The sequence below is a fragment of the Strigops habroptila genome, chromosome 8 (assembly GCF_004027225.2).
Source record: "Strigops habroptila isolate Jane chromosome 8, bStrHab1.2.pri, whole genome shotgun sequence".
In the NCBI taxonomy this organism is placed as follows: Eukaryota; Metazoa; Chordata; class Aves; order Psittaciformes; family Psittacidae; genus Strigops; species Strigops habroptila.
In genome coordinates, this window is record NC_044284.2 from 11,300,059 (window position 1) to 11,326,130 (window position 26,072).

Here is a 26,072-nt window from a genome sequence, read left to right on the forward strand (position 1 = left end):
GGTACTGTAACAGTGCCATACCATTTAGGACATCCATGGGGCATAGGCATGACCCCCTTCTTAGGGGGACAAAGCAGCACAGCTACACTAAAATCATTGGTCAGGCCCTTGCCAAGAGTTTAATGCCATTAGAGTGTCATGGTCTTTAAAATACCATACTTTGAGTTTTGTCTTTCTCATTGACATTTGTCTTTGTGGGGCTCTAGTTATTGGTAACACTTCTATAAAGCATGGATATATATGGGACAATTAGTAGATATTCAACCACAGCACTAACGATATCTGAATGTAGCACAACTCTCCCAAATAATACCAAGTTGAAAATAAAATATAGGAAAAGAAAAATCCTGTCAAATTTATTCAGCTAGAATATCTCACCCAGAGAGCTATTCTCCCATAATATTTGGGGCAAGCACAGTGTCATAAATCTTTGTGCTATTAATCCGTAGGCTCATTCATCTCTGTTCAGCTATATAAAAGCAATAACCATGTCACTATAGGAAGGAAGATTGGGCTTTTAATTGCATACAGATTTCAGGAGAGTTCTTATCTCATAGTCTAATTTGTAGCTTCAGATACGCGTCTTTGCTTCCCTTGGTCAAAGTCCACACAAATCTACCGTGCTCTTACATACTTATAAATGTTGCAGAAGCTCTGAAAGAATCTATATAGAGCTCTTCTGACAGATAATACACACAGCCTTTTCAGCACTTGCTTTAGTAGACGAGCCTATATTTAATTAGCTCCTTTGAAACAGGATATGCGTTTTTCAGAAGACAATCAAATTTACGGAAACAAACCCATTTCTGAGTGTGGGCACTCATGCGCCCACACGCATCACCAGTCACAGTTTCCCTGACTCATCTCCCTTGGCTCTGCAAGAGCTATTAAGTGCATGCTTTGCCCTGCAGTTCAGTATCAATAAAGGCAAAATAATTGATGAGAGGGAGAGTCTTTCCTCCCTCACAAGTAGCAACAGCAAGAGGAAATACTGGTTTTATTCATGGGGCCAAGAGATCTGCATATCTGCATACTCAGTCAAAGACTTCTAGAGGCACAAACCTCCTGTTGCTGTGTGATGGGTCAAACCAGCAAGCCCAGTCCAGCCCAGCAAATGTTAAATTACTCCTCCCAAACTCCAGCCAGGCAGCAAAGCAGGATGACATTCCTTTGCATGCCTTGAAATGGCACCATACACTCCAGGAGTTTCTGCTTGCAGGGTGACTGGGTGCGAGCAGCATGCTGCTCCTTTCAGCGCCTTGGTTACACGTTCGGTGCTGAGTTTCTGAGCCTAAACTCAGCCCTAAATGCCTCCCTGCAGTACACAGCATAGGGTGCAGAGGTTGTGTTTTGGGTGGGTGACCCCAGGGTGCTCCCCAGACAGCATGTAGACTGGGCATCCCCCCTCTCTATGTAGCTGGCCCTTAGCATTGCAGGCTGAGGATGTGGCTATGGGTTTTGTGTCCTTTGCATGTGGGCATTGGGACATAACAGCACTGGGACACAACAAGCTACCTCTGAGACAACGTCGAGTCATCCTAGGGGGGCCTTTTGGATCTTGCTTTTTTCCCCAAAGTCTAAGAAATAATTAGGGTACCCGCATATTTTTTAGCCTGGAGAAGAAAGCCTGGGATGGGGAACTTGATTCTCAGTAAGGACCCAGAGCTTTCCCTAAGCTGCTGGTTTCAGCTGCAGGGCTTTCAGGAGACAGATCAATACAGCTGAAAAGAGGATATTGGGGCCCATGTCCCAAGACAGGGAAACACCAAGTGTTTTCTGCAGATGGAACCACAGCTCCATGGCTGCAGATGCAGGTTCTCCCCATGCTGTCATTCCCCTGGAGCACGATGCTTACCACTCATGGTACTACTCATCACAAGATAAGGTCCATTATGACCAGAAACAGAGGGGAACAGCTGTAATATCAGGTGTTGCTACATTGCAACCAGGCTCATAAAAAAATTATTCTCTGCTTTGGAATTTTTTTTTTTTCAGTAAAGTTCACTGCATTAAATTTTTCATACTGCAGGTTTTCAGCGGAGGTAAGGAAATGAAAACTGATGTTGGAAGATCAGAAATCAACTGAGGGCAAGAATTCCTGCTACAGAGCCCTCTCAGCTCTCTGCCGCTCTCCATAATGCTCCTGCCTGCAATCTTGTCATCTACACACTTGCACACATCAAAGTGAAACCGAGAGATAGACAGCTTGGTGAGTTTGTCAGAGTGTTTGTGTTGCATAAAAATAAAATGTAACTTTCAAAGGTGCTTCCTTGTGATTTTACATGTGCACCTTTTTTTGTTCTAATGCAGTTGGAAACTTGTATTTCAAATGTTTCTGGGCGTTTTTCTGTATTTTTCATTACCCTGTGTACCTTTACCTAACCACCACTTATGTGTTTCCTATCTAAATTAAACATTCTTGTGCTTTTCAGCCCCTTTTCAGTGGAGCCTGGCAGCAGTGAGAGCATACCAGCAATTTTTCTGCCCTCCTAAGAACAATGAAGTATTTAGAAGTGTTTAATTGCTACCTTGAAAGTCAGGCAGATGCTGGCCTGACCAAAGTGGCCTCAAACCCCAAAAGAGCCACGCACTTGCTGAACTCTATTTCTCAGCAAGGCCAGGGTCTCAGCAAGGACTTCTAATTTCATTGCATCAGTGGGTTGGGATCCCCTGATGCTTATTCATCTGCTTTTCTGCTACTTTGTCTCAGCATATAAGTAACTATATCTTACAAAGAAATAAAAATAATCATCTTCTATTTTTTCTCTCAAGCACACATACTTGCCTATACTGCCACCGAGAACCTGCAGAGGCCAAAGTTGAGGTGAGTTTAGCTGAGCAGGAAGGTCAGTAGCTGCTGCTTGTGACAAGGAGAGAACAAGACAAAACAGTGATTTTGGTCTTAAAGACTTTTTTGTTTTTTAATATTAATGTAAAAAAAAAAATAACGAACAAAACCAAAAAAATCCAGCATGCAAAAAAAAAAAAAAAAGACAGAAAAGCTACATCTATACTGAGAGATGGGGACTAAACCACTGTAAAGAACATCAGATTCTTAAGATAGGACACGATTTACCCCTGCAAAACTAAATTGTTCTCTTTTAAAAGCAGATCTTTAAAACAAGTCTTTCTCTAGTATGAAAGGGAGAGTCAGCACTGACATCCAACAGAGATTTATCCCAGGTGGCAGCAGGGGCCAACATCCAGCCTGAGATGGGACCAAGAGCTTCCATTTGATGGAAACTCTTCTCACCATGGTGGCCATCTCCTCCAGCCATCAGCCCTTGGTGCTGCACCTTATCAGGCATTCCCTTCTCCTCTCACTAACCTGCCCAAGATGCAACCAATCCACATTTTCTGGACCTACGCTGAAGATGTGCCTCCGTATGTTGATGCAGAGCTGATGGTTATGGAGACCTGGTATGGTTTGTGCTCATCCTCACCGAGAGCACTGATGTTCAGTGAGACAGCCTGCCCCCCCGAATTCATACAAGCCACCGGAGATGCCAGCTGGATGGTAGCTTGACCTACCAAAAGTTCAGCTCTGGAGAAATGTTCAGCTCTACCTCTGATCTCTCCAGAATGTGAAACCACTAAAGGGATTATCAGCATTTCACCAAAACAATTTTGCAAATGAACTCCTGCAGAAAACTCATAAACATTAAAATTGGGGCTATAACCTATTGCAGATATCTATTAAAAAAAAAAAAAAAAAGGCTGATTTGGAGGTTTTGGACCTCTTCTCTATCTTGTCTCTCAATACCCCCTCCACTCTGCTCATAGGTACTTTCCAGAACTTCGCTAAGATGTCCTTGGAAGCCATGCGGGAGGACCTGCTAAAGGCACACAGCTCTCCCCTCCGACATAAGCTCTTGTGTTTCTTCCCCTGACCCCTTCAAACAAACTTCCTCTCTGATGGATTGGCTAGAAGAGGCAATGTCCCACTAAGGAGTTAATCTTCACATCGCTGGGCGAAGAATTAACACGAGAAAGTCGTGATGTCAGTATGGAGTTACACATCTAATGCTCCCTGGGATTTCTGCTCCAAATGTAACTCTAATTAATTCTAAATGAGAAATTCTTCTGGCTTCATTAAAGATGACATCTGCAGGAACACCGGTCGCACACAGAGGTTTTCAGCTATTACAGCAAGTATCTAGCATAGGAATAACAATGGATTATACATATTCCCTGGAGAGATCAGAAGAAATAAATACACTTTGGTATCACAAGTTATAGCAAATGTCTAAGTAACGTAAACCAGATTAAATATCACAGCAGATCAGCATTGTAGTACAACCAGCAAAGCAAAGGTGTGTCTGAGTACAAAAAGTAACCATGGAGGAAAATGCCATGACCATGAGGTCTGTATGCATTGGCCACAGCCAGAGGGATATAACTGAATTTACTTAAAATGCACAGCAGAATAATATAGGAGACTACTAGATTATAACTTTTGCTTTTCAACTTGCCAAAAAAAAAAAAAAAAGAAAAAATATCAAGCAAACAAAACCCAAAACCTCAAGTGTCAAAACCAGAGCAAACGTACACTATCATTTCAGCAAAACACTGGTTTTTCTGATGATTATGGAACACTAAGGTCACGGGATACTGTTCATCTTTCCAGACTCTGAAAAAGTAGGGGATGACATTGCCAAATTGCATGAAAACCTGATCAAAGGGAAGAAGGCAATGGGGTAGCATCGCTTTTACCTCTGGGCTATTATTAAATGGGAATTTTGACATATTAGAAAAGGACACAAGGCATAATCCTGGTCCTGGATATCAGAGTTTATACGTAAAATGTGAGCAAACTGTTCTACTCTGAGAGCATTAAAAGGCATTACTTTTTTTTATAGGCCTCCTCATGGTAGGCATACTAACAGGCAGTCAAATAAAACCAGTGTTCATAACAAGCTAGGATAAAAAACTCAGAGTAGTGGAAACATGATAGAAAACACAATCTTCTTTACAAACTGCTTTGTTTGCATGTACTTTTTGCTTCTGAAGGTAAAAATATTTTATAATAGATAGCACAACTCAAGCCCAGAATGTCTACTAGACATAGTCATGTTTTGAAGGGTACGGGCGTCTTCCATCCTCACTTCGAGCAGCTTCTTCATATCCTGCACTCTTCCTAGACTTCGTTTCAGGTTCATACCCTGAAGCAACCTTATACGGCCCCGTTCTGTAGGAGATATTCCGTCCCGACGCATTGTAGGATACTGCTTTGTAGCTGAAAGAGACACAAAGGATGGAATCAGTCATCTGGAAGGTCTGTAACTACCTGGTGTTGCATCCTCTGTTCCTGTTTGCCATTGGATTTTAAGCAACTGTACTATGTCATAACTTGGAGACACTCCATGAGCCCAGAGTAAATCATTCATGGTAGGTTACAAGCCTCTTTCATGTTTTTTAATAAACTTAAACTTTCTTTCCCATGAGTAAATCCGTGATTGAGTGAAGGACCCACCTACAACAACCAGCTACATAGGTGTACAAAGCCCTACCTGATGTAAATCATAGCTCAGTGGATGCAATCTACACCTGCTGATGACATGCTATGCAATTTGCAATTGAAGCTGCAATTAATGGGTCTGACTTAGCCAGTACACTGCACATTTAGATTTTAAGGTTGATCTCTCCTGCCCTCTCTATTTGTTTTACAAGTCATGTAGTCAGGGAAAGGAATCTGTTACTTTTGACCCATGATACAGGACAAACAGGTGTGTCGTCATGGTAACCCTTGCAGCAGGGGTATTATGCATAACCATATCCTGTGGCGTGCTGGCTGTATGCTATCTTCACACCCAAGGTTTCCTGCAATGCCTTCCTATGTCTACCACAAATAAGCTTACCGGGATTCTTCTGGAATCAGCCCTCTGCAAGCAAGGCACATCATGATGCCTCCTACGAGGGCCAGACCACCTGCCACCCAGCCAACAAAGAGGGCTGAGCCAAAGGTATACCTGCAAAACAGAGAGACGTTGATGATGAGGGCTGTGACAGTGGTCTAGTCTGATGCTTCTGAAATGCGCTGAACATTATCATTCTCCCTTTGGCCCTGCAGAAGTTCCTGTGAGCACCATCCCACTCGCAGGCTCATCCTCAATGGACTCTCTACCTCCTTCTTGAGCTGTGTGAACAGAGAAATCCCAGCCAATTTGCTTGGACAAATTATTCCCAGTGCAGATAACAAAGAGACTCAATAACTCTTCCAAGTCCTGGGACCAGACTAACATGCACCCAGAGTTTGCTTTTCCTGCAGCTGAAGCCCACCCTGGCCCCAAGGGAGATCTGCACTGAGGAGCATCCCGAGCCAGTTGACCACCTACCTGTTCTGAACATTCTGAATTCCTTGGTACATGCTGGCTGTGGACATCCAGAAGTTTGTGACCAGCATATTGGCAAACACGGACACTCCAGTGATGGCACACAGGCCTGAAATCAGACAGAGAGACAGACTGAGACCCACGTAGTTCAAGCAGTCACCTTTGGCCTTGGAGAAACACCTTAAAGCTCTGGAAGGGTGGTTGAGACACTGCTTTGTGTCCTGGCATGTACCTTCAGCAGAAGTGGGGACCCACAATGTGGGTTCTCTCACAGAAAATGAGTTTAATGAACAGATCATTTTAGCTGCTGAAATTACTCAGTAGTTCAGTTCTAGAAAATTGTTTTACATTGAAAAACATTGAAAAGATTCCATAACAGAAGTTTTTTTTTGCATAGGAAAACACCCTCTCTCTCACGTGGAAGAGGAGATACAATTGTTTTATCACTAGGTAGTGATGCCTGCCAGACTCTGCAGGCAGCCTGGAAGACCAGACTCAAGAGGCAGGAACTTCTTTCACTCACCTGCAAGGGTGATCATTGTGATGCCCAGCCTGGCAGCAATGGCATTATAATTTGCTATTTCACTGTTCTTTTAATTATTTTTAATTTTTATTATTCTATATTGGTGAAGGTGGTTTCCTCTTTCAAACTTGCACTTATTTTACATCTTTAAGTCCTTTTTGCGAGTCTCATACCCCAACGAAAGTTAAGTGCCATTCAACTATAAGAATTTTAAATAAGGACATTCTCCTCCACTCAACTAGGATATGGCTTTGATTTGATTACTCATCTGCAAAAAATAGTGGGAAAACCTGTAAGTGGTGTATTAAGCATTTTGCAATTTCAAGGTAGCTGGGCAGCACTGGGCATTCCTACAGCCTTCCTGATAACCCAAGGTATTTAAAAATTACAAGCTAAGCTATTGCAACCCTGAGAGTCTTCATATAATTTCTATGTATAAAGCCTAAAGCTCTTTAAAAAAAAAAAAAGTTATGTATAAATAAAGGATATTTATATTAGTACATGACACCAGTATACATACAACAAGATAAGAGAGAGATTTTCTTTTTTATCTGTGGGCTGGTTTTTCAACCTCCCATGTTCTGTCACATATAAACTTCTGGTTTTCTTTTACTAAACAGAGGTAGAAACCATTTGACCCCAGAAGGCCAGGCTGGAAGACAAATGCCAATAACTTCATGCAAGCGTCAGTGCTTTGGGTTACTCTAGAGCATCTGCTACCTATGACCAGAAGTGTGTAAAGACTTTCCCAGTCCTCAATTCCAGGCAATTGCAATGACTGACACATGAAGGACACAACACTGGCCACTTACCAGCAACAATAAACATGATGCCAGAGGTCAGAGTCATGGTGGCTTTTGCAGAATCCTCCATATTGCCAATACGGATGCATTTCAGAGCAAAAATGCACACAAGGAGGCCAAGGATGCCCAGGACAATACCCACAATCATGAGGGCCCTCACGGCCTGGAACATTGCTGCAAAACAAATTAAAAAGGGTCACACTGAGTGTCTGAAATGACATTTGTCAGAGTCCAGGAGGTTTTTAAAGATTTTTTCTGTCTAAAAATAAAAATACTGAAGAAGAAAACCTTGGGAAATGGGCACTGGATCTATTCTCAGGGTTATCTGAGGCACCTCTGGAAATGTGGCTTTTTGTCAAGAGTTTGATGGCTTAGACATAAATTTTTGTAAATGTTCATTGGCAAGAGTTGTGATTTATTCAGCTGAAATTCATGGAGACGAGCTTGTGTACATTTGAGATAAGAATGGTTTCATAACCGAATTGATTGAGAAAGCTTTCTTTTTTTATTCTCCCCAAGCAGTGACGAAAGCAGGCAGCTCCACCCAGCTATCCATGGTATTTCCAACCAATATGTGACTCAAAATGGAGTTCTGTATGTTCCTGCTTTACCGTAAAACACACGGCACAGGAGAAGAGGAATATCACCTGGACAAACATTACACATACACCAAAAAATAGCAACAAAGCTTTGGCAATGACCTCCCCCAGCTTACCATTTCCATCTAATTTGTAATGTCGGTCCTGTATAAACCTGTCTACATTAATTAATACAACATACAAATACTCTAGGTTTGAATTTTTTTAGTAGCCTGCCATCAAGGTGGGAATGCTTGGTTGGAGGCAGGCTGTGATGCTGGCGGGTCATGCCCATGGGAGCAGAGCACTGCTCTCAGTTAACAGAAAGTGGCAGAGTCTTCCAGACTCCTTTTGGATGGAGTAGAAAAGTAGAGAGAAAAGCAAGGGGAAACTTGCACCTCTTGAAGTAGAGAAGTGAAGGGAAAAGCCCATGCATTTGAATGCCAATGTGATTTTCTAATAAGATGGCACACATCCCATCTTGCCTGAAATTCAGTGCTGGCCCCAGACATTTCTCCTCCCTGCCTGTGCAAGTGCACCTGGCAGAGACAGTAGACGCCAGTGCTGGCAGAACACTGGGAGAGGGTGGTCAAAAGTATTTCAAGGGCTGTTATGATTTGACTGGGACACTTTGCAACCTCTTCTTGCTGTTCCATGAGCTCTAGCGGCCCTGGGTTTGGCTTTGATGCTCCCCACACGACTGTCCATCTTCAGGGAAGATAATGTGGGCTCGTGTCCAACTGAGAAGGGCAGGCAACATATCCTACAGCCCCAGAGACTTCACTCAACCTACCTGTCACCTGTTTTTATGGGATGGCCAGGGTGACCATGGTGCCCAAGGGTCCCATATGGCCCAATTGCAGCAGCAGGCAGCACTGGAGGGACAGGGATCAGACCCCTCTGGTCTTGCACAGGAGGGCAAGAGTGGGTGCCCATGTGAGTCTCCTTGCCTGTGGGGTACCACAAACCTGAGCAGAACCATGCTGGCACCATGATGCACAAGGAAGCAGGTGGTCTGCTATCCCACAGGCTGGGAATATACCACCTTCTCCCATCTGGCAGTCCCACTGGGGCTGCTGTTCTTATGACTCAATTTGCCCTTATCAGCTGATAACAAGTGCTAACGAGCCTGGGGTTTTCAATCTCCCATTCATCAGCCCCCAGGTGCAAGCTCATTAGTTATTCATCAGAGAACAAGAAGCTGGTGGATATGCCTTATCAGCCCTCAAAGGTTGTTCACACAGCACCTGATGCAAAGCAGAAAGCTGCAAAGAAAAGAAAATCACAACATTCATTTGTCTTTACAGTCACTTAAATTTTCTTTGCATCAGCTTGTTTCAGGACAGGCAGGAGAGGCTGATACTCCAAGGCAGCATAAGACTCTGCAGATCATGATGGAAGGCCCTTATCCCCAAGACAGTCCTTTGTTCTTGGGATACTTCCTACAGACCTTATGGTTCGTAGGTACCATTGCTGTGGTGGTCTCAACCATTCAAGAAGTGACTCTACGCTAAGACCTCACAGAGATATTGTGGGTTCCCAGGAGAGATGTTCCCAGTGCCTTGGGTGCCTGTGGAAGGACACAACAGGCAAGCCAAGCCAAACAGCTCCTGGGACATTGCTCTTCAGCTGGAGCACTGAAGTCCCAATATGGTGAATCTCCATTAAAAAGTAAAAATCTGCAGCTGTTGGAAAGGGGAGAGGGAGGAACTCATAGGGACACAATAGAAAAAAAAGCAAATAGCCATCATCAGTGATTCCTCTCTCCATGAAGATGACTTATGCACCATCTCCACAAAGGGACCGAAAGGAGAAGAAACTGCTCCAAGGTCTGCTGTGGCATAAAGGCCTCTTCACTTGTCTCATGGGTCTGAAAGTGAGAGGTGTTTAGAAAGAGAGCACTGCAGTTTCAAGTGAATATTGGCATCCATCTAAAGTCCTCTGAATAGAGCAGCTTTCCAAAGGTGAATGACCTCCCCCTAGAAGGAAGGAGTGGAAGGGCTTAGACAAACAAAACAGGAGACTAAGGGGGAAAAAACATATCAGGAACCAGGAGCACTAGGTAACAAACAACCCTATATATAAGCACAGAATCTACTTGCTGTTGTTGTATACACACTTTGCATGCTGTAGGATAACTTTGCTTCGTACCTGCACACATGTGGTTGCTCTTTTGCACACCTGATTTCCATACAAAGGGGTGTTGTGCACAGAAATTCGTAAAAATGCAAGCTTACTCATCAAAATAAATGTCAGTGATCTGAAACCACAGTTTGCATCTCTGTGTTTGTCAGATAAAAGTGAAACTGGAAAGCTGTATTTTTCCCCACAGTTGATGTTAGTAGAGAGAGGTGGATGTAGTAAAACAAATTAGTCATCTAAACTGACATCACCTGCATTTCTGTTACTAATACAAAATACAAAATTGGAAATCTAACTTTATGACTAGTTATAATTAACAGAATATAGAAAGTTTAGGGGGAAAATGAGGGTTTAAGTTAAAGAAGGAAAATCCCTGCTTGAATTTGGTTATGTTTCAAGGTACTCATCAACTAAACAGACATATAAAGAGAACAAAACTGACAGACAATCTCTCAGGTACAACAGAAAACACCTGTGATTGCTTTGCATGTTTCCCCTATTGCTATATTATCCAAAGAGTAAAATTAAAAGTAAAATCTTGATTATAATAAATTGACATCAAAATATGGTTGCCATTGCCTCATCACTCTTTTAAAACACAATCACCTACACACAACATTATAAGGATGTATCTATATACAGATCAACATTTGTATATATGGTTTAATAAATATATTTTTTATTCTTTAAAACAAGTGACCCCAATCATAGTTTTGCTCTTTCAAATGAAACAGAACTCACCTAGTAAACTTGAAGCTGGCTACACGGAAACTCGTTTATTCCATTGCACCCCTCAGGATGGTCAAAAAGCAACCACTGCAGCCCAACACAGTGGTCTTCAACAAAGCTCTCTCTTCTGCCTCACAGTTGGGAAGCAAGGTTGGCATCCCTGATAGATACAGGGAGGATACAGGGCTAAAAGCCCCCATCATGCTCCATCATGCAACAGGGCTGAACCCCTGATGCTCATCCAAAGCTCACCTATACACTCCCAAGTTGTAACCTCCACAGAGTAAAGGTATTGTTTTGATAAAAAATATGCACATACCTTTATGCTCATACACTGAGAAGCCTGGAAATTTTATTCCTTGCAAAATGTTTTAAATATCTGCTCCTGCTTTTGGATGAAAACTGTGCAGAGCTACAGGACAGCTCCTGGGTTAAACCTGGTGCATCTTTTGCCCCTACCTGGCAGCCCAAGAATGGTGAAATAGGGCCGGCATTCTGTAAAGCCAGAGCTCTGCCGCACGCAGCTCCTCCACAGTCCCTGATATTGGAAGACGGCCGTGACCGGGTTGTCATACAAGTCCTGCGTGCTCCACATATCCATGGCAGTGGCCACCATGCACCCCGCAACACCCAGCGACGAAACAATGAACCCCATCACCTGGCAGATGGTCGTGGACATTGTGCCTCCCTCAGACAGAGGAGGTGAGACAGCCCTGATGAAGCCACGGACCTAATGGGAGCACCGAAGTCCTCTTGACTGAGCCACCAGAAACGCAACAGCTCTTATCAGATGCTTTCCATTGAGCAGTGTGTTTACTCAAAGTGTTTTTGCAAGATAGTCCAGTTTCACTCTCGCCAGGTAGGTTTGTGCTGGCAGGGCCTGAGATATGAGCTTTTGTCCTTTAAAAGTGCTTGTCCTTCCCCAGCTAAGCAGCCATGCTCCGTTGAGTGTTGGGCAACCCACTTGGAACATGCGCTGTCCCTCCACCGAAACCCTTTGCCATCCGTTGGGCTACTTCTACATGCTTGGCACAGTGCAAACATGTTAAGAGGGGCAGAGGGGAGGACCATATTCTCAGGTGAACTCAGCACCTAGCCCAGGTCACCACCTCCTTGGCCCTCTGCTTATGCAAATGGAGAATAGATCTGCCACCAGACCACTTCTACATCCAGCCACCCTTGCCAACATCTGCACAAGAGGCACAGAGATAGATAGGGATGCCACTGGTGAACTATGAAGAGCCACCAGCTCCACCCAGGGAACAAACAGGGACATCAAACAGGGACATGGCCACTCCTTGCAGCCACTTCAAGCACCAGCGAGGTTGCCCCGGATGTTGATCATGGCACAACCCAGGGCACCAAGCCAAGAGCCCCAGACTGATCCAGCAAAGCTCCTGCAACCTTGTTCTCCTCTTGCCCACATCCCCATCACCTGTCATGTGGCTCCATTGAAACCTGTATGGGGACAAGGAGAGGGAGGGCTAAGGGACTATTTGGAAAGAGCCTTTTTACAGGGGCTTGTCTGTATTGCTCTGGGGATGGTCCTGGAAAAAAGAGGTGGGGGATATAAAAATTAGGAAATAAATTATCTCTTTGCACAGTGGAGAAGCGCTGGACTCAGGGGAGCAATGTAAATTCACTGTGCCACTCTGCTGGCAGAGTGCAGTGAGTTACAAGGACCTTCCAGACTTAATGCTCATCTATTCTCATCTAATACCCTGCTCTGACTGATTTACTTCAGCCCTGCCTAGAAACAAGTTCCTGCTTTAACCAGTCCCAATATTGTTCTGTGCCACAGGCACTGTCAAACCATTGCCTGGTTGTGAAGCAGGGTGAAAGCCACCAAGAAGAGAGGAGAGGCTGATTTCTGTGGCTGGATGAGTTACAATGGGGTTACTACATGTTGGTTCTTGCTTCTGCCTTCTGGAGTACGACCACCCAGGACACCTCTTTTGCTTGCACGGCTGTACATCAAGCTGGTGGGCAGCAGGCAGAGCTGCTTTTGCACTGGACTCTGCTGTAGCAGCCAGAGCACAATCCTATGTCTAGTGGCCAGAAATCACAGCCACCAAAGCCTTCCTGGGAAAGGCACAAGGTGTCTTTGCTTCCATCAACTTTATTCAAATTTAGTAATTTTCTCTGACTTTGGCAAGTTTATATCAGAGGAAGGGCTAGCTCCAACACATCTAAAGGTCACAAGTTGCTGGCAAAAATAACAGCACGAGCAAAACCCATAGAATAGAATATTCTATGCAAAAAAGCATAGAATTAAGCCCTCAGGAACCAGAGGTGGTAAGAGCTGCTCATCCTCAGCGAAGGAGAGAGCATGCTGGCTAACATTCCTCATCTTGGATAATTCTTTGTGATAAATGAAGGCTGGGAGGACAAGAAGTGCTAAAACAAGTAACATGGCCAGCTCTCCATCCTAACCTTCACTGCCCCACAGCCAGAACTGTGCCCAAGTCCAGAAAGGCTGCTTGCACCTAAGCCCTGATGCTCCTCTGCAGCTCTCCTGTTCTCCATGATGCCCAGGACTTGCTGCCTTCTTGCCACCTAGTGGTAAGAGACGACATCACTTTTCTAGGCTAGATCACTTCAAACCATTTCCCAGGGACAAGCATTCCTCTGGGATATAACCCCTATGCCAAAGTGCTGTGACCCTTCATCATAAGCGTATAACAACTTGCAGGGCTAAAAATAAGCCCTGGGGAGGAAAAAGAAGATGAATACGGAGGGGAAACATTTTTTTCCCCTATGTTTATTTCCAAAAAACTCTACCATTATTTAAATTATTGGGGGGTTTTCTGCTAATTGGGTGGTTGCACGAGTATCAGTGGAGGTGGCTCTCCCATGCACCATGCTCATGTGTTTGCTTTGCCGGGAGGGGAGCCACCACTCCTTCCTCTAACCCTTTCTGCTGATTTTGGCTGCAATGCAGCGGAAGCAACTCTTTAAGCCAATAGGGACCTTCTCTTCTCCTCCTCCACCATTTCACACCCCAAAACCCTATTGCTCCTCCCAACACATCTATTAGAAAGAAGACCAACCTCTGGATTGCCCTGAGCCAGAGTCTGTCACCCAGGCAGTGCTGCCTTGCTAACCTTTCCTTGGGGATATAGTTTTCTCCTGCTGATGGGAGATGTCACTTATCACCAACCCTCTTATTCAGGGGCATCAAAACCTCAGAGCAATGGTGGAGCAATCAAAAAATATCACCAGCAGCCTCCAGGTATGCAAGAAAGCCCAGGTGAATCAGTCTGTCTTTGGTTTTAAGGGCCAGATTGAATCAGGTATCGGAAAAGGATAAATCAGCACAGGGTTGGGTATTACTCCCTGAAACCTGATGAATGCTCCCCCCCAAAATGGAGCTGAGAAAGCAATTTCAGTAACGAGGGTCATGCTGTAGTCCTTAGATAAGAGGCAAACAAACACCCAACCATGCTCAACACTCCAGATGTTGTCGTCTTTGAAGGATTATTGTGTTTTGAAGGATTCTATTTGCTCAGCCCTAAGAATATTGCCTAAGGTACTATCCAGGCACCACAGCACTAGCTGCTTGCCATTTCTCATGCTCTGATTAGCATCACACTAGTAAACACTTGGAACTCAAAGCTCTCACAGATGTCTTCCTTTCTGGTTTGTCAAAGCAAAGTTCTGGAGAAAGAACAAACTTGCTTCCATCCCAGCCTTTCCCCCAGCCTATTTTCTCCACCTTCCTGAAATGTCCTTATTTTTAGTTTATTTTTAATGATTGTTTCTGAGCCACTCGTGACAGGGAAAAGTGTTTCCTTTTGCGAAAAACCTCATCACCTCATTTTCCCAGCACAAGATCACCTGTGAGTTTTATCTGAACTGTTGGCTCAGAGTACAACTTGAAAAGTGATTGGGTGATAGGATAACTGTAGAACATGTCTAAGCATCTTTACCACAACCTGATGCTCATCCCCAGCCACCCCTGGGAGATGTCTACAGCCAGGAGTGGTTGAAGGATGACTATCTTCCTCTAAGCATATTCCTGTTGCTCAGTCTCCAGCAAGGTGGTTGAACGCTTGGGCCGGAGGGCTGAGCAGTATCTAAGGAAGGGACATAGTGGGGAGACAGCTCTTGAAAAGGCCAAGCTTCCTCACCAACGAGCAGAGAACAGGTATCCCACTCTGAGAATTGGAACATCTCCAGTGGTTCACCCAAACTGGGAAAATGAAGGGTTCTTTGTGACCGCTCCCCTCTGCAACCTTTATTTCAGCTCGTACTTGCTTTATCTACGCAGACATTGACTCTATATTATCTCAAAACCGTTCACTGGGCCCATTGCAATTCCTGAATGTTATCACCACCTCTCCCAGAAAAAAATCACCTCCAGCTCATGTTTACTTTAAAATTTGCAAATATAGCTCACACCCTGCCAGCCAGTTCCAGCTTGTTCACACTGAAACAAAGCAAACCCACACTTCTCTTTCTGTTCCTCCACTGCTGCAATGACCACAGCCTCCATGAGTGTGGCCAACCAGTCCATAGCATAAGAATCATAGAATTCTTATTCTTACACCATAAAAAGCATAAGAATCATAGAATCAACTATATGAAACGCTGACGGGCCTTTCTGCAACTCAATGGGGAAAGGGATCATAGAAGGCCTCCACCCCATCTCAGACCCACTCTACTCCATTGGTCTTCAGATGGTCCAGAGGGACCTTTGAGGTCCCTCAGCAGAGCTGGAGTGCATGAAACTGCATCCTCACCTATGTGCTTATGAGCTATGGCCCAGTCCTAAATCTCCACAGCCCCTTGCCATTTCCCTTGCTTTGCTCTTCCTCTGGCCTCCAGCCCAGATCTTTCAGGATTATTTTCTTGTCCCTCATCCTTTTGTGGTGTAAAGGCACAAGACAGCATCAAGGATCTGATTCCTGCCATCTCCTGCTCAGGTCTCTGCCACCTCTCTTCATCCTGAGTGTCCCTGGGAAGCAGGGTGCCCAAGACCTCTCTAAGAGTCTCACATTATCTCTTTTCCCATCTCCACACCTCCTTCAGCTCCTGCGGTGAGTGCAAACTCCTAGCAGTTTCACACACACTCTTGGTAGGTTATACCAAGTCTCCAGCCATGTGGGCCACCCAAAGCCTTCTATGCACAAAAGTTGGTCTCAAAAGACTTGAAGCAAGTTACAGCAGTTGCCTGCAGACATTTCAAAATGTGGAGCTGAACCAATTGGGTTAAAGAATTTCAAGTAACAATCAGAACTTGGAAGAGACTTTGCCATGTTCATCACCAGTGGAGGATCATGACATGGCAATTAGCAGTCCTCTTACAAACTTCAGGCATGAAACAGTTCCAGGGAACATAAATGCTGCTTCTTCAGCCAGTGGGCTGCCCTGTCTCCAAAATCCCCAGAGCAAGGGTTTTACTAGAGCTATGCCACAAAATACATGTTGATTGTATGAAATAAAAGAAAATCTTGTACAGAATTGATACAGAAAAAATCCAGATACGCCAACATTAAGACTTCCCAAACTAAGACTTCCCTCAGGGAAAATGTATGCATCTCTGCTACCCTGCACCAGCAAAACTGAAAGCAGTTGTTTTATGCAAAGATCTAGATACTGCTGATTGCAAAAATCTGGATACTCATGATTACATTCCCATGGGCTATATTTACTCTGACTCCCCTTGCAACATATAACTTTTTAATAGTTGTAGAAGGTTAAAAGGGTGCTCTCAGACTTTCAATGTTTGCTGTTGGAAAAGCAACAATATTCTTATATTTCAAGCTACCAGCCTTTTGTTCCAGAGCAGAGAGACACCTCTGCCTTTCTGAAAGGGACAAAAAAGGATTTGACTTGAGAACAAAATGTTCTTTAAAAAATGGCTGAACCAGTCTAGCTGAAAACGGTTGGAAAACGAGAGACCAATGCAGACAACAAGGAAATCACTGCCCATGTTATTGTAGTTTAGCAAACTGGTAAGCAACTGAAAAATGCTCCTTTCAGCAGAAAGTGCCCTGTGACTTCCACACTAGATGAAACTACCAGCCTTGCCAGACCTCAGCTACTGCTGTTTGTCTATTATTTGTGTGTTCAAATTTAGATTGCGTCCTCCAGACAATCACAATAAGGTGTACCAACACACCAAAGCAAGTAGCAAAAAATAATAAGAGAAAGCATAATCAGAACAAACAGGCTTAGTTCTCAAGCGACATTTTTCACCAGAGACTGGCTGTTTATAGCTGAACATCGAGGGCAAGAACCATAAGCTACCTGTATTATTTCCCATTTTAATCTATTATCTTGATTTTTCCTCAATCTATTTGAAATTAAAATTCACAACTAAATTGAAGATCGATGATAGGCAAGACAAGTTTAATCTTTGCTATGGGAGCAAGGGATTGAGAAAAAAAAAAATCCTCGGAAACCAAAACTTCATTGATGTACTCAGGTCACCTCGCTGCTTTGCTAGAGTCCTATTATTTTTATTCACTCTGGCACTATTGTTCCCAATATAAATTGCCATTGTCATAATAATAAATAGGGGTTTATAATGGAAATGCTGACAAACCATTAACTATGGTGTGGTTAGCAAGGGGGGTTTAATGGAGATCAAGGCTCAGCACTGTTGAAATAAACACTGGGATGATCCACTTTAATAATATTTTTAGCTAATTAATAATTTGGGTTTTTTTAGCATTGTTCCTCCCCCCTATTGGGATACAGTTGCCTTTTGCTGGTGACGGGTGGGAGGAAATGCCCATAGGAGCAGACGAATTCAGGAGACGGGAGCCAATCTATAAAGCACAGCAGTAGGGCACTTAGTTTTGCACCAGCTTCTCCAGAGACTGAAAGTGTCAGACAATATATAACAGGAAGCAAAAGCAGGGGGAAGAGCAAGCCCTGTTCATTAAAATGAAAGGGAGAGAAAATCCACCTTACTTTGTAGGGCAGTGCTGATAGCACCAGTCACAAAAAGTGCCTCACTGGGACAAAAGCACATAAATATTCATATACCTACACACCAGCAGGGAAGGCACCAACTTCTCCAACATCACTGAGGATGAAGACAGCAACTTCAAGGGGTTCAGCATCCTGCCCACTTTTATTTTTTAAAGTTGTGCTTTATTCTTTGGGCTTTTTTTAATCCTTTTTTGTAGGAGACAGCAAGAAGCCCAGCAAACACCCATAGAAATTCCACTCTAAGGTGACAGGTTCATTAGAAATCCTACCATTTAGAATAGGGTGCTTTTTTCTATCTGCAACTGGGAGGGAGCCACAGAGTTTGCTGGGTGTAGCTGAAGAGGCTAAACCCATCTCTTGCAGCCCACCTGCTAAATGAAGGAAATTAATCCCCCCAACATTGCTATGTATTTCCATTTTAGGAAACAAATACCTACTCAACAGACACCAATCTGGAGGTGCGGGAACTGCAAAAAAATTGCTCTTTTTTTCCTGCGATGCTGAGGTTAGTGGTGGAGGCATTTTGAAAGAACAAAAAAAAAACAAACCCCAAGATCTCAAGTGTTCTGGTTTCTTCAAAGATTAAAGTAGCTCCCAGAGGTGAAGCCTTGAAAAGTTTAATTGCTTCTTCTACAGAGTTACATTTTCTGTAATTTTAAGCTTTTAGAGCTGAAGAACTGAGGAAGTTCTGCACTGTGTTATGGGTGTATGTGTGTGTGGGGAGGGTTTGCTTTTTATACCTCTATTTGTTCCTCATATGGCAACTTTAATCTCTTTCCCTGTGAGCAATTAGCCTGCAGGAGTCAAGTTTTACCAACCTGTTCTGCCCCTTGCTGCATGCATTTTCTCTTGGTGAAACTGCTTAGCTTTACTGACTGTGACAGCAGTGTGTGAATACAAGCCCTGCACAAACATCCTTCCTTGGATGTCACCCTTCATTCACTCAAACAGCACACGGCTTTTGCCAGGGGCTGCACAACTGGATGCCCAGGCAGAATCAGGCTCCTTCTAGAAAAGGATGTATGTCTACAGCCAGGAGTCTGTGTGAACAAACAAGGCCATTCAAAGCCCTGTATTTCCAACAAGGAGATGCGCATAGGCATCCCTGACACCTGCATGAGGATGCTGCAGCACAGCTAATGCCAGACACCAGTTGTGAACAAGGATCCAGAGATGAGTGACATGGAAATACTGCTCAGGAGATTCTCACTTCTCCCAGTGGTGTCTGAGGCCACAGATGCATTAGGTTATACTGGTTTGATTTGTGCAGAGATATGCTACTGGTGAAAGAAGCAATTTTTGCATAAAATACTTCTTTCTGTGTACTTTGGAAATGCCATTTTGCAGGATTTCTGCAATGATTTGCTCGTATAATTGGCTTCTTTCCTCCATTCTAGCTGTGCCAAAGCATAGAGGCCAGATGGATATAATAGTCGAAGTGCCTTTTTTCTCACTGTATTAAGGCAAGAAGAGAACCCAGATAATCCTGTTGTAACCTAATTGTTTGCACCCCTAGATAGTCCGTGCACAGCCAGGACAGGAATGATACTCATGGAAGTAAAAAGTGGAACCAAAGGAGAATTAGGGAGAAATCCAGCCTTGTGGTGTTAGCCCATACAAGAGATACAGTGAGCTGAACTGTGACATATCCTCTTAGAAAAGGATCTTCTCTGATGCCAAGAGTATTAGCAGTTTCTGGTGGGAAGCCACACACAGCCATGCAGCTGAGGTAGGAGTATGTACCTAAGCCACCCCAAGCACAGAGGAAGATCACCCCACAGAGTAGCCACTGCTCCAGTGTATTACCTGGACAACACCTCAGGAACCTGATGCGTAATCAGATGTAATGAGCTTTGCTGAACCTCAGCTTGGCCATGGGAAGGGGTTCAGGTTGAGATACCTCCAAGGGACCTGTCATCCAAACAGGGTGAGGTCCCTTTTGGCTAAAATTTGGGTTCCCACCCTGCACTGAAAATCACCCATCACCACCACACACACGGCTTTTGGCACAAGCCCATGGCTCTGCCCTCCCACCTCTCTGCCCTCATGACCAGCAAGCCCTACCTGGCAGCCCCAGGATGGTGAAGTAGCCGCGGCATTCGGTGAAGCCGGAGCTCTCCCGGACACATGTGCGCCAGAGGCCCTGGTAGTTGAACACTGCTGTCACCGGGTTATTGTATAGGTCTTGGGTGCTCCACTGGTCCATGCATGTTGATGCAATGATGCCTCCTATTCCTAAAACAGACACCACGAAGCCCATGGACTGGCATATTGTCACTGACATGGTGCCAAGCACTCGGTAGGCAGGTTCTCAGTGTGCACAAGCCTCCACAAGCCAGGTCTGGGGCAGGCAGCCAGGGTAGAAGTGACTTTTAGCTGGAAGCACAGCCTACGTCACGGATGGGAGTCAGGAGAGGTCTGGTCCGCACCATACAAACCTACCCTTTCCCTTTATCCGTTTCGGTGAGATAATTTTCCTCTCTCGGTACCAAGAGCCATTTGTTACGCACGGTGTGAACGCCTAGCTCTCTGTTTACCTTCTCCCTCCAGGCAGAGGTGCAGCCGGCACAGGTCAGATGGGGACCAGAGGGTCCCTCTGAAACAGCTTGGGGAGAGCTTCTGCAGAAGTGACTGTGTGCTTCAGGAGACCAAGCACAGACATGCTTAAATTGGATGAAACAGATAGAAATTATGGAGAGCCTAATCCTTTTCTAGCAGGGATGATGCTTTTGAGCCAAGTGGAGAGGCGTTTATTAGCAAGCCTTTATGTGAGCTTGTTTGCTCAACCAAAACATTTAAGGAAAGGATAGTGTATAAAAGAGGATAGCATATAGCAAAGGACAGTGCACCTATGTTCAGATGGACCTTGCTGCTTGGTGAGGTCAGGCTAGCAGCCCATAGGAAAGCCAACAGTTGCTGAAGAGTGAAAGGTGTGAACCTACAGTTTGCTCTGGGAGGACCAAGCCTGGCACGCACATCAGGTTAAAAAATAGAAGCAAAGGTATATCCTCATTTGCTATTTCTTTCTCTCTCTCATCAAAATATGAATTTGGACTTGTTTAGACAAAGAATGATGGCAAAGCAGAGATGTTATGTATTACTGTGAGACAAGAGCACCTAAGAGACCTGACCTTTTCACAGAAAATCACTTTGTTGGGTAACGTCTTTTTTGCCCATTCTGCTATACCCCTCACCGCTTCCTTCCTAGCCCAGTTTTCCACTGGTGCCAACCTGTGTGCAGTTGGAAAGTAAATAGGGATGTTGCTGGAGAGCAGATCTCCAAGGAGATGGTAAGCCCGGTTTCAGCAGTACCACACTCACACAGGGCATCTGGAGGGTCCAGGAAGGGACCCTCAGAAGAAGCCCGGTGGGGTGACATTGAGGTGGTGGAAGTGGAAGGTCATCAGGGAGCATGAAGAAGTGGACCACTATCATCTGACTACATTCACCCTTCCTCAAGGATTTTTGGGTTTCTCCCAGATGCTTGGTCTCATGTGTAGACAGACTTGCCTGTGAAGCTGCTTCTTAAGATCCAACCTACTGTGAGAACACAACAGTTGTCTCCTAGAGATTATTTTTCTGCATCTTTTTGAGACAACCAAGCAAGCTGGAAGGGACCTTGGAAAGTCATCCAGTCCATTCCCACACCCAAAGCAGAGCAACTCTACTTCTCTTAAAGCTTCGACATGCCATCAGAAAGCACTCATGAGAGAGATGTCGCTCTCACTCAAGATAATTTATCCCAGTCTCAAAAAGCAATTCTGAAAATGGTATGCCTAATAGTGAAGTTTGTTACACATCTTTTGGAAAGCAGTGCCCAGAAGTACACGCCAAACAAGGAAAAGATAACCATGTGCCTCACCAACAGTCCTCTGGTTTAAATACATCTTTCTCCCATTTTCCCCAAAAGAAACAGTATTGGTGATTCATGTACACTTTCATAATTCAGTCTCTCTCCCAGACCCTTTTTTGGACACAGTAATACCCAGACCCAGTGACGCACCTCACTTGCTGCGTGTCATGGCTGTAATTACTTTCGGTATCGGTCAACATCACTTAATCACAGAAAGCTTTCCCAGTATCACATAGCTAAATATAGAGCCTAAGACTAGAGTGCAAATACGCTCCCCATGTTTGTCACAACCGGGATCACCTGGGGATGGTAAAGACTCATGACAACCAGGGATTGTTTTCACTGAATTAACTAAAAGGGTAAATTCGCCTTGCATTCGATCAAGCTGAGAGGTCTGGAAAAGGCATCTCCATTTGGTACACATTGATCCCTGGGTGGGAAGTGCTGTATTTGTGCAAAGCGACAGATCTTCCCTGTAAGGGTGGTGAGACATTGGCACAGGTTGCCCAGAGAAGCTGTGGCAGTTGTAAATGTTTTTCTGATGTTACAAGTAAGATTAAAGCATGAAGATGCTCCTGTGAATGTTCATGTGCCTGGTATGCATCACTAAACCTCAGCAATAAGTTGATGCTTTTCACCACCCTCCACCTCAAATAGAGCAGCTGGTCCTGCAGAAGGAAGTGGTGCAACTGGAAGGCAACATCCATCCCAGGACACCCTGTTATCATACTCATTCCCTGCTTGTCCAACCCATGTGGATTTTTCAAACTAACAGCTTAAGAGGAAGGAAAAGAGATGCTGAAGTTGAGGGAGATGTTATAATGGGTTAATGTCTTTTATACTGTGTGAGGTGTCACATGAACTGATGTAGAGAGAGAAAGAGAGAACTTCTTACCTCTTTTCAGGGCAATACCCCTAGATGGACTTCGGGAGACACAGCCTAATGCTTGCTGAATGATGTTTGCCCATGCTGGCCAGGCCGCTGCCTGGCTCTGCTTCTTCCTCCTGTTTTCTTCCAGATTGAAGTGGAACCAGGAAAAACTTCCTCATGCTGATAAAACAGCCCTGGAGGAAAATATCCTGCAAACACTGTTCACACCAGTGTGATTTTCAGCTAGTGGTGGTGGTGGGTTTAGCTTTTTCTGTGAAATGGCCTCAGAATAGCTATGGAAAAAAAGAGAAACTGTAAAAGATAATAAATAAAAGAGTACATAAATACTGTGGTTTTGCATTAGTGTAATGCAATATAATGATATATTACTATAATAAAAACCAATAAAGCATACATAACTTAGAAACAAAAAACTTCTGTGAGAAGACCAATTTCAAAATAAACAGAACAGAAGGATGGAGCAAGGAATTTGGACCCGCAGTTTCACTTGTCCTGGGCTTAAAATGACAGTCACTTCTAGTAAAGACAAAGTGGTATAATCTCCTCTCAGTTTTCTCCCACAAATTAGACTTGGCAAAGGCAAAGTCTTCCCTGGCTGTTTAAGGGCCTCATCGGGGATGATGCCACTAGCTGCTCCTGTTAGCTTAAGTTCCACCAGGTGTACCCAATCCCCATCACCAGTGCTATGACTGCTTAAATGAATAAAACAACCAACAACAAACCACCTGTTAGAGTGGAGTTTATAGTGTTCTTTGTGATTTTGATGATTTAGACTGGCTTTAGTCATTGCTACTGTCCCTGGGAAGGGGACCCTCACAGCATCCTACCCAGAGCCATCAGCCCTTTCTCACCAGCGCTGTTCGCTTTCCATCTAACATGTCTCCTCACCAACTTAACAACCTCATTGAACCTCCTTCTAGCACAGTGGAAAAGATTTCTCCTGAATACAGGATTTGTCACTCCCACTGAGGACGCCTTGACTGCCTAATGATTTTATTCATAAGCTGGCCATAATTTCAAAGACATCTAGGTGACCTATCTAAAGCTAAGTGAATCCCTCACCCCAGAGGAGACCCACTCTTCTTGATCTCTCCAGGGAGCCAGGGTTGGGTGGCAAGGGAGCTGCCAGGGGAGTTGTGTGCAGCTGGACAATGAGAAACACATTGACAAAGTGTTCACATTATTGGCTGATAGGTCTGCATCAGTCACTCATTCACAAGCACAAGGTCTAAATTGCAGAACCAATTAACGGCACTAATAGCCCTTGCCTGAATTAATCTTTGAGACAAAAGAGGAGAGAAGTGGAAGAGCTATTAGCAAATCAAGCTGTACCATCCCTGCTTTATTGCAGGAATCTAAGTGTCTGTATTTGGCTATTATGAACTGACTGCAATTACAGCCCTCATTTAAAATGATTAAGTGGTTATAATTATTTTTCAATTAAAACTTAGATCTTCCATTTATACAACATTGCAGGCTGCAATTAAAGTCCTTTTTCCTCCCCTTTTTTTTTCCCAAGGAAAAAAAGTACCACTGTGCCAAAAGAATCTTGCATCTTTTCTACCCATTAAGAGCCAAATAACATGCTAATAACACTTTTGTTTGCATCCCTCCTTCCCAGGCTCACTGAACTCCTACATGGTGAAGGAGACAAACTGCTAGACACAACGCTTGCAGTACCTGCCAGAGGTCAATGAAAATGGACTTGGAAAGAGGTAAGGGCCTCAGCTGCTTGCTTGAAACAAGGTATGCCCAAATGAAACAGTGGGTTAACCATTTTCAAGGCTAGGCACTGCACTGCTGTAATTGTTATTTACAATGGGGTAGAGGAACTGGGCGGGCTCAGTTTGTCGGGGATTTTTGCAGAGAGTGAACACACAGAACTGGAGTATGGCAGCAGATATGCTCAGGTCAGGTTTCTTCCAGGTCTGGTTTTAAAAACTAACCTGGGGAGAAAAAGCTGAGCTCTTCCTATGCAAATTTAGCAAACTGAAAAGTTTTCATTTCAAAATGACATTTCTGATTCTAACTTTACTTACAAGAACATAAAAAGATTCAAATGAAGAAAGGAAAAGATGAAAAAAGGAGGTTCAGAAGAAATATGTTGGTGCAGCCAAAACATGGTGTCTTTCTTTAGCCACATGCCTCCAAAAAATATTTATGCTTTTCATTTACTATATGACGGTAGAGATCTTTCATGGTATTACTTGCCCATGACTTCTACTGCCAAGTTTGACTCAGGAGTGTTAGTCATCAGGTAAGAAAGACAGCTATCACCAAGATTGCCAGGCCACACCAAGAAGTCGCTCCTTCCATCACTGGGTGACCTCTATCACAGAATGGCATAGCAAGCTTTGTCTCAGAAATGCCAGGCACAGCAGGAAACTTTATATAGCATACATTTTGCAATTAGCCAGAGAGGGCTGGGTGGAGAGGATGACTCAGAGAAGCAAGGAAAAGAAAGGGTTTGTAGCCTCGATTTACCTCAACAGCCTTCCTTTTTTCTCCCATTGGCTTTTTGGTCTTAAAACTAAACCCCACTGAAGCACCCCCAGACAAGCTTATTGTCAAAGGAAGCAGAAAGACCAGACTAACACACAGGAGTTGGGACCTTCAAGTGGGTCTACAGTACAAGTGAAAGACATTACCTCTATGTCGGGGGCTGCAGTTCCTTTTATTGGCACCTAGACACCTCTATGAACCCAGTCAGTATTTTGCCAATACATCTTCTCTACATTTACTGGTGTTTGGGAGCAGGTTGTTTAAATCAAGTCCCTGAAAGGGCATGACCCAGTGAGCTCAACCTGGGACCCCAGGCAGAGACTTCTGCAAGCAAGAAAGAACAAGCAATAGGCTGCAGGTACAGGATCTTGTCTCACTGACACTAATACAAGCTAAGCACATGGACAATGAACTGTGCAATTAAATGCATTCCTGAACAGTGGATATTCTTGGGGATCAGAGCTTTGCAAGGAAGACTCTGAGTACTGCCCAGACTAATGAATGTGTTTAGCTTTGACTGACAACAGAAACTCATACTGTGATGGAGTATGAACCAAAAGGAACAGATATTCTCAATGAGACAGGTGGGAGTGCTCCCAAGAGACAAGCTCCTACGAGCACACAGTGTCTTTTCATAATGCACTTGTCCATAAATCGATGCTCTTGCTGACAGCCAGCCTAGTTTTCCTTTCTTTTCCAGGTTTGGATCAATAGGCCTTCTTTTCCCACCTTAAATAATTTCTTGATCACTTTGTACTGTTTCCACACATGCATTT

The 26,072-nt window shown here is 44.1% G+C and overlaps 1 protein-coding gene across 2 annotated transcripts; it reads right to left on the minus strand.

The window, feature by feature from the left end:
- Window positions 1–5,058: 5,058 nt before the first annotated feature.
- On the minus strand, window positions 5,059–20,333 carry CLDN18 (claudin 18). Of its 2 annotated transcripts, none has more exons than XM_030495229.1 (5): window positions 20,114–20,333; window positions 7,668–7,832; window positions 6,336–6,441; window positions 5,859–5,969; window positions 5,059–5,236 (listed from the first exon to the last, which is right to left on the minus strand). In XM_030495229.1, the coding sequence occupies exons 1-5, from the start codon at window positions 20,331–20,333 to the stop codon at window positions 5,059–5,061; spliced, it is 780 nt and encodes a 259-aa protein (XP_030351089.1). The 2 variants fall into 2 exon arrangements, with proteins under 2 accessions (XP_030351089.1, XP_030351088.1); XM_030495228.1 differs by lacking the exon at window positions 20,114–20,333 and adding an exon at window positions 11,567–11,786.
- Window positions 20,334–26,072: the final 5,739 nt, after the last annotated feature.

Excerpts from the sequence above, each read along its gene's own strand:
- CLDN18 (XM_030495229.1), bottom strand. The coding sequence starts at position 20,333 with ATGTCAGTGACAATATGCCAGTCCATGGGCTTCGTGGTGTCTGTTTTA. Across the intron at positions 7,833-20,113 it reads CACCATCCTGGGGCTGCCAG|CAATGTTCCAGGCCGTGAGG; the intron begins GTAGGGCTTGCT and ends TTTGTTTTGCAG. Across the intron at positions 5,237-5,858 it reads CTGATTCCAGAAGAATCCCG|CTACAAAGCAGTATCCTACA; the intron begins GTAAGCTTATTT and ends TGTCTCTTTCAG.